Raw genomic sequence first — 8,882 nt, forward strand, 5'->3', positions numbered from 1 at the left:
TTTTTTTTTTTTTTTTCCCCTGAGTTCTGTATAGGAATGGGAAAACTCACTTTATTTGCAAGCCACACACAGCCTGCTCTGCCAGCAGCAAGCGCGGCACTGTGCTAGCCTTATAGCAGATACAGAGAAGCTAGGATTTTATGTTTTTTCTCCTTTAAAGATTACCTAATCCAGTCGGTAATCACCCCATCCCACTGCCTTCTGCTTGTGCCCGGTTGTGCATCGCGGAGACTTGTACCCAGCCGAGGAGGCAAGATGCCCCCCTATTCCCCAGGAAATATTTCCACAATCAAAGATGTTTTTCCATTAGAAAAGAAACCTATTGAGGAACTTTTAGAAACTCATCTAGAAAGTCACTGGAATTTTTTCGATTAGAAAAAGTTTGGATCCAGTTCAGATCCAAATCCTCAGCTACATGTGCCAGGGACAGGGGTGCAGTCGCAGAAGATCCAAGCCAGTCTCTTGGTTCAGGAAAAAGATGAGACCCAGGCCCAGGCTGCCAGCAGTAGTGTGAGCAGTTTAGCCATTGCATATCCCTGCCCACAGAGATACAGATACTTGCTCCGTAATTCCTACATCAGGCAGAAAATTAAAGTCTTTTATTACAAATGGACTTATGTGACACTACACATGGCTGTTCTGTTCCCCACGGTCCCAGTCATGCTGTCTTTACTACACTCGGAGCAAAAATTGCAATAGAAAGATGTGCTGGGTGTGGTAGGAGTGTGAGAGTAGGACTAAACTCAGCAATTTTCCCACCCACACACAGCAACACACCTTGGCTAGAGACACAGGGGTTTCGTGCTTGTGGCGTTAACAGCAGAAAACCATGCCTGCTTTCAGTCCTTCCACACTGGGAAGACTTCGTGTGCTTTACGAGCGCTCAGGCACTCTGCACATAGGTAGAACAAAACCATTAGACAGTAGAGGCAACAGAGAGATGAAACTTTGGTCTGGGATGAGCCTGTTGTTGTCTTACGAGCAATCCCATGGCACTGCTCGGCACAAAGAGCTGGAACAGATGCACGGTTGCAAAGTACTGGCATCACTCCACATTAAACCCAAAGCTGTAAGCTGGCAACAAGCTGGCAGATGCGAGGATTAGCTGGCTGGAAAGCACCAGAGCCTTTGAATCAACAAAGTTGAGTGTTGACAAGGCACAGTTCAAACTCGTAACACTGGACTTTAGTGGAGAGACTCTGGCATGGATATTTGGAAATTCAAATTGCATTTTTATAGTGGTCCTTGTGGCCTTCCAGTTCAGCATGTAGACTGGCAGAGACATTCAGTGTCAAGGAACTGCTTGAACCGCACGCGATAAATCTGTCACTCAACACCTAGCTATTTCCACATGTGAGTAAAGAAGTGTCCTGAGTTTTTGAGAGCTGGTGGGTATGTGCTGTTAGGGTGACAGTGCAGGTGGCTGTTCAGAGGGACATCTGAATGAGTCCAAAGGCCAACAGAGGCACCGTTGATAGTCATATCAGTAATTTGCTGTTTTATCTCCACTATGGTCTCACAGGGTCTCTGGTCACCCTTTCATGCCTTTCCCACCGGGTTGTGTGCCAAGTGATCAGCAATGCTGACCCAGCTGACTCTGTTCAGGATAATGTGACTTTGGATAACTTCTGGGTAACTCGGCTGGAAAGCAGCTATGGATTCTACATTGGCCTGGGCTTGGCTGTCTTCTCCAGCTTCCTCATTGGAAGCAGCATCATCCTCAAGAAGAAAGGGCTGCTGCGACTGGTGGAGAAGGGAGGCACCAGGGCAGGTGAGACTTTTGGGGGGGGCAGGAGGGAGGAGGTTCACCTGTTCCCAGAACCATACAAGTCATCTAAATTCTAGCACTCATAAGGCAAGGGAACACCTCTGGGTACATATGTCAGCCTTCTATCACCAGTGTAAACGAAACCTTTTGTGAATGCATTTTTGTGTGGGAGACCCAAACAACAGTGCTGTGCTGAAGCTGAGGAGCTAATTTACAGAGCCCTGCGTTGAAAGGGCTCAGCTAAAAGCAGCATTCCCCTGCCTTGCACTGCAAATAGCAAGTCACACGCACTGTGTGATTGGATGTGCACCCACCAGAAGAACAATACATGCCCATCACAGCTCTTACATGGGAGAGTGTGAGGCCAGGAGGAAGCAGGGTGTCGCAAGCTCTTTGAAATGGGTCCCTTTGCACAAAGGTAAAAGTCATCACCATGCCACAGACCAGAGCAGAAGAGCACAACTCCATGACCCCACTCTTGCTCTTACTGATGCCCTAGGTAACTTTGCCACCAAGTCACTAAGACAAGGATGCGGTCCTGTGTGCTTTAATTGCATTAGCAAGAGCCATTTATTAATGCAGGACTACACACCTGTGATCTGTGTGAACTCTGCTTGTGGTTTTCAGAAAGGATACTTCTGAGGTATGTTGCTCAACAACACGTAGATAACTTTCCTCCAGCACCAAGCTCTCAGGGTGAGGCATGTGTTTATGTGCACGTATATATGGATGGGAAATAGTGAAGGAGCACTGCCTACAGCGGAATTGCGCTGTGGAATTGGACACATCCCATCAGCATTGCAAACGTGCGCTCTAGCAGCAGCCTAAGTCCAACCTGGCAGCTGACCTACTTGCATAACTACAAAACAAAATAATGATAATTAAAATACTACAGCTTCCCAGTTCTGGTCTAGGAACAATTCTTAAATCATTTTACAAAAGAAGTAAATATCACTGTCCCCATTTTACCATGTCCCCACATGGGGACACAGAGGCATGGAACAACAAAGTGACTGTCCAGAGTCAACCCGCAAAGCTACCAACAGCACCTGAGCCACAGGCCAGTCTGCAGTCCACCTCCATCCTCTGCCATTACGCCGGCCACATGCAACTGCTGAACTCAGATAGGTTTGCTTTTTGGTATTATATTTGCACCGTGAAATATCAGTATTGTTTCAACTGTAGATGTCTCTCCTCCTTCCCTCCATGAACTCCTCCCACAACAGAGCCAAGTGAATAAAACAAATCAAACCCCTCCCTATTTTTCAGGATGTTTAACCAGGGATTAGAGATTAATGACAGAAAACTGCAGCTGATAAAAAGAGCTCTTGAGAAAAAAAACCACCAAGCAAAACCCAGCAATTTCCAACAAAAAAAAAAAACAACCAAAAATAAACCAGCAATTTTGAAAGACTACCAAAGCATAACATTCAAACTTCAGCATTTGTGAACTTGTTGAGGAACCAGAAGAGGCTGAATTCTAGCAAAAGATTTTTCCATGTGTCCTGAACTCTTCCTGTCTCCCTCTTCATTCCCCCTTTTCCTATCTCACCCTTTAATCTCTCAGTCCCAGTGTTTCACCCCTGCTATCTGAGCACATCGCTTCTCTCCAAGGCAGGTCAAACACCAGTGTTCCAATGGTACTGGCAGCTCTGGTCAGGTCAGACTTATCAAAAACATGGGCTCTCTCTGATCCAGCAAAATCAGGGTTCACAATGTCAGCAGGCTCAAGCTCCTAACATCTCACAGCTTGTGGGTTAAGACCAGAGCTGAATTAGTTCCCAACACAGTATGGCCATTCTTCCTCATTTATATGCACATTTTCTTTCATTTAGTCGTTCCAATGCCAGGAATCATTTTTCATCAGAGATGCTCAGTCACATAATGACTGTTCCACATAAAGTTAACACTAGAATTTCTGGCAGTTCAGGCTGAGGCCCTATGATACAAAGCAGCATACATAAGGAGCAGATAGCTTCTGGGACAGGACGCAGGGAGCCTTCACCACAACCATACAGCAGCAACACAAACTATGACACCACATGCCTACACAGAGCAACCGACCAGCTTTTCCCCTCATCATCCTTCATAGCTATAACCTCTAGCTGAGCTGGGTTTGGAAAAATTCATTGCCTTACCTTAGTGCCCATGTACGAGACTCCGCAGTGAGCCAGTGCGATGCGAGGTGAAGCGCAGGCTCCCCACGGGCAGGATGCAGGCTGGCAGTGTCCCAGGGAACAGCTTTCGGGTGCAGGACACCCAGCACAGAGCAACCCCTGCCATCCTTTGTCCCTCTGCTCCAGGAGCACCCCACAGGCAACAGGCAAGTGGAACACGCAGGACGGGACACGAACAGTCCATGGGAGCTCAGCTGGGGTGTTTATTGCCGGGTTTAGAGGCTGATGCACCCTGACAAACCAGCAAGGATGACCACAGTTCCCAGTGTTGAAGGGCTGCCCCAAGGTCCGTGCTGCAGCACGGCAGGCTGCATCCCAGGCTGATAACCTCTGTGGCCATTCCCATTGCCACCCAAGTCTAGGCCACTGCTTTTATTGTATTTGCATTGTCCAGCCCTAAGTGCCAGCTTCCACTAATCCCTTGACTCAACATAATTTCCGTGTAGGATAGCATGCCTGTGTATTCTGTCCTTGCAGGCTGTTTTCTTTGTCACACTCTTCCCCTTGCAATTTATCCCTTTCCAAAGGGATTTCTCATTTCTTGCTCTGAAGAACATGATTGTTAACTCCTGCATACCTGTGTGCTTTGCTTCCACAGGAGACGGAGGCCACGGCTACCTAAAGGACTGGCTCTGGTGGGCTGGCTTGTTAACCAGTAAGTAGAAACTGTTTCCCTGGGTTTGCAGCTTTTCCAGGATCTGTCCCTGTGAATCAGGTGTGGAATGAGCCCAGTGTCTGGTGGCTTAAAGCCTTTTTTCTGGTGAGTTCCATCCTCAGCAGAGGTACCTGAAGGAGAGCAGAGGCAGCGAGGCACACAGGACCTCCCTCACCATCCTCCTGCAGGGCTGGTAGGACTTGCTAGCTCAGTTTTACTCGATCAAAAGCATGAAAAAACAGGTTTTAATAAGGCAGCTGCCAGCTGCCTGCATAGCATGCAGAGGGCAAACAGCCTCCCATGTACGCTTGGGAGCTCCGGGAAAGGTCACTGCTGCAGCACAGGGAGATAACAAGGAGGTGTTGGTAGCAGCTCCTTTCTTGAGCAGAACTTGTTTTCCTTTAGAGCAAGCTGTAAAAACTTTTTTTTTTTTTTATACTGCAACATTATAGTATCTTCTCAAGTTGGACTCATAGCTGCACAGGGAGCAGCAGATTTCACAAGAGGGTTTTTCAGAGCAGTCTTTTCTGGCTCCCACGCAGCTCAAGGTGCCCCCACTTTGCTCTGCCCTTGCAGCTCCTGCCGCACAACCACCGTAGCACAACCCATAAGCAAGCACACAATACTCACTGCTCAGGAGACAAGGACAGCTCAGCCAGAGGGTCACACCACAGCCCCAAGGACACACTAAGAAGAGGAGGAGCAGCCTTCCACCACTGGGGCTCCCACAACTGCCCACCCCCTCATTAATCACCCAGACGCACTACAGCTGCCTGGCTGGGCTATGGGGGTTTAATGAGTTCATATGGGTCAGCTGTGACATGGCCAAGCCCTGGCATCCCCAGCCCCTTGCCATGTGGGTGCAGGGCTCCAGGGATGCCTCTCTGCTTGCATTAATTTGTAACAAAGATATTTTTCACCCACTATCTGGCCCTATTTAGCAGCAGCATGACACCCCCATAATAAAACCTGCTCTCTAACTGACGTCTTACTAGTTTGCAAGCCCACAAGAGAGAACACAAAAAGTTAACTGTAACTCACTGGTCTTTATTTTTCTTGTGTTTGTTTAGTGGGTGGAGGGGAAGCTGCCAACTTTGCCGCCTATGCCTTTGCTCCTGCAACTATTGTCACGCCTCTGGGGGCTCTAAGCGTGCTCATAAGGTGATTTATTTGTCTATAGTTTGCAATGGGCCTTTTTTGTTTGCCTGCTTGTCTTGTAAGGTGGAAAGACTTGAAGTGATGCTAATATGATTTATTCTGCCTAAAGGAAAAAATATCTCAGTGTTTTTCTAAGAAACACTCTAACAGTTGTTGTCCTTTTGGGGGATTATTTGGAAAGCACTGAATTAAGTAGCATGCCCTTCTGGAAATGCTGCATGTGGATAGAAGCCACATACTTTTCAGGTTAAATTATTGCAAATATCAGTGTTATTTCCTTCTTTATTCCAGCTCTTAGCCAATTCAAGGTTGGGTTTTTTGTTTTGTTTTGTTCTTGTAGTGAGCGGTACTAAAAATCTAAAAGGTTCAAAAATGTCAGGCTTGTTTTAAACTGTCTTTCGTTTGCCTTTTATTTTGTAGGCTGTTAGGGTGCTCTGATGTGTTTTTACACTTCTGTCTGTTGCCAAAATGACTGAAACACTATTTTATTTCTTTATTTTTAAAAGGATATTAATATAAAAATACATGACTCCAGATACTCATGGTTTTATAGAAGGACTGTTATTGTAAAAAGCATAAGCAAATTGAGAGTTAAGACTGCTCTGGTGTCTTGCTCCAAATTTTTATGGACAACAACTAGATATTTTTGCAGATATATCTGTAGCCCAAGGACCATCAGAGTTTATCTGGGGCTTAATAGTTCTGATAATTTAGTTAAAATTAATGTAACTCTTCTGTTGTTAGTTTGGGTTTTTTTTTCTGTTACAGTGGTCCTTGAAATAATTTCCTTGAGCACTAAAAGCTTCATAATGCCCAACAGCTCATGAGTGAATCTGTAGACCCGGAAAATACTTCTGAGGATGTGCTAACACATTCAGCATTTTTTCACCTTGCTGGTACACAAGCCATGATCTATAGATCACACCTGCATCTCTGCAGGTTCAGCTGTCAGTAGGTACAATGTGATTGTGTATTAACACACTGGAATCCAACAAATTTACTCCAAATTCGTGTCCTCATATCACATGATTTTACCTTATTGTAGCTGCTATTCCTTCTTTAAAGGACTGAAAAGCACCAGCTGACGTTTTTCTGTCTCGTGCAGTGCCATCCTGTCTTCATATTTGCTTGGAGAACGGCTCAACCTGCTGGGAAAGCTGGGCTGCATGCTGAGCCTGGTGGGCAGCACTGTGATGGTGATACATGCCCCAGAGGATGAGGAGGTCACCACTCTGGATGAAATGTCTTCTAAGCTGAAGGAGCCAGGTACGCAGGAGGTCATGTTTTCTCTCTTGGGGCTGGGCAGTGCATACTGCTCCCCGTGCCCACCGCTCAGTTTGGGTTATTTCTCTCTCTTCCAGGTTTCCTCGCTTATGCTGCAATCCTCTTGGCTGTCTGCTTCCTCCTGATCTTCTACCTTGCACCTCGCTATGGCCAGAGCAACATTCTCATCTACCTCACCATCTGCTCCGTTATTGGTGCCTTCTCCGTGTCTTCAGTCAAGGGCCTGGGTATTGCCATCAAGGGCTTCTTTGCTGGTCGGCCTGTGCTGCAGCATCCATTGACGTGGATCCTAGTCATCACGCTGGTGGCATCCATCACTACACAAATTAACTACCTCAATAAGTCTCTAGACATTTTCAACACCTCTTTGGTGTTTCCCATCTACTATGTGCTGTTCACCACCATCGTCATCACAACTTCCGTCATCCTCTTTAAGGAGTGGGTCACCATGACTGTAGTTGACATCATTGGGACAGTTTGTGGCTTCCTCACCATCATTTTGGGGGTGTTTTTACTCCATGCCTTCAAAGACATGGACGTCAGTTTGGGGAATCTACCACAAGTCCTCCAGAGTGGACAGCAAGCGCCGGTCACCCGAGATGACAAGAACATCCTGATAGAGGTGGACAACTCCAGCATCGCCCCAGAGGATAAACCCAAAGTATTCATGATCTACACCTAGCGCGTTATATGCGAGGGTCTGGCGGTTGGGTGAATGGGTTGATGTCAATATTCCAGATGCTAGTGAGCTATTCAAAAATGGAAAAGCAGAAACTAAAACCAACAGTGTCTTATCCAAAGCTTGGCAGAGTTAAGCTAAGTCTTTCTCTGGGCTTTTGGATTGGATGTTTGTCATGGTGTGGCAGCAAGGGGTATGTTTAATGCTCACTGGGCTTGAATACATGCAGCCACTGAAAACTAAAATCCTCTTGAAACAGGATACTCCTGGGACAAAGCTCCTCTCCGAGGCCCCTTCCCATCCGTTATTCTTGGCAGGGCTAATATTTACTCTTGCACTCCTTCCCCTGGGTGGCCACTGATGTGTTTGTTTCCAGGCCCTGATTGAGTCATTGACTAGTGTTTTTGTCTTTTTTTTCCTTTCTAGACGCTTGCATGAACTCTAAAATAGACGCCAGTATCTCAAATGGAGGTGAGACAAGGACTGAATGGTGCACACCTGCTGTTCAGACTCTGCTCATCCATGTTTAATTACTTGCTTTGCAAATATGGGACGAGAATATTGGTCAATACGGGCAAAACGTGGCAAATTTTGGAGTAGGCTCTCACTTAGGCTCAGTGGCAGGACCCAAGCCATGAAGTGTTTTTATAGGACTGTGGCAGAGAAATCTTTTTCAGCTTTTATTTTTTGTGAGGTGCAGGAGTTTCCCTGCAGCACAGTGTTAATTAGTTTTATGTGGATTTTTGTTTGTTTGGGTTTTTTTTCCCTAGCAGCTATGGTGCCCAGGTGATGTTGATGTGATTGGTGAAGATGCTGGACCTGATCCAGACCTCACCTGAGCAAACTCAGGCTGGGGAGCTCTGGCAGGGTAAACCCCACATCAGGAGAAATACTGCCACCGTCTTCAAGACTTTTTGTGGTCTTTGAAAATATTTTCAGCCTGAAAGACAAAGTGGCTGTAAATTTTAAGTTTTTCTTTTTCTTGAGAAATGTTTTGACCTTGGAGACCGCCTCCACTCTTTGAGCCCCATGACCTGTCCTGCTATCATTTAAGCCCAAAAGGGGTTTTTTTGTTATTGTTTAGAGGGAGATATGAGCTGCGTGTTAGAAGTCAAACAGGCATAAGTGGGTGATGCTCTGCACAGCTGTAGGGATGCAGTT

General features: G+C 46.3%; 1 protein-coding gene across 2 annotated transcripts; it reads left to right on the plus strand.

Moving 5' to 3' along the window:
* The first annotated feature begins 415 nt into the window (after positions 1 to 415).
* LOC104168161 (magnesium transporter NIPA4-like) lies at positions 416 to 7,724 on the plus strand. Of its 2 annotated transcripts, XM_009708642.1 has the most exons (6): positions 416 to 432; positions 1,650 to 1,771; positions 4,544 to 4,600; positions 5,671 to 5,761; positions 6,864 to 7,024; positions 7,120 to 7,724. In XM_009708642.1, exons 1-6 carry the CDS (start codon positions 416 to 418, stop codon positions 7,722 to 7,724), a joined length of 1,053 nt encoding a protein of 350 aa, XP_009706944.1. The 2 variants fall into 2 exon arrangements, with proteins under 2 accessions (XP_009706944.1, XP_009706945.1); XM_009708643.1 differs by lacking the exon at positions 4,544 to 4,600.
* The last annotated feature ends 1,158 nt before the right edge of the window (positions 7,725 to 8,882 follow it).

The sequence above is a fragment of the Cariama cristata genome, unplaced genomic scaffold (genome assembly GCF_000690535.1).
Source record: "Cariama cristata isolate BGI_N322 unplaced genomic scaffold, ASM69053v1 scaffold43099, whole genome shotgun sequence".
In the NCBI taxonomy this organism is placed as follows: domain Eukaryota; kingdom Metazoa; phylum Chordata; class Aves; order Cariamiformes; family Cariamidae; genus Cariama; species Cariama cristata.

Bases quoted from the DNA above. Each gene is read 5' to 3' on its own strand.
- LOC104168161 (XM_009708642.1), top strand. The intron at 4,601-5,670 runs GTAAGTAGAAAC...GTGTTTGTTTAG, and splicing joins GTGGGCTGGCTTGTTAACCA to TGGGTGGAGGGGAAGCTGCC. The intron at 7,025-7,119 runs GTACGCAGGAGG...TCTCTCTTCCAG, and splicing joins TTCTAAGCTGAAGGAGCCAG to GTTTCCTCGCTTATGCTGCA.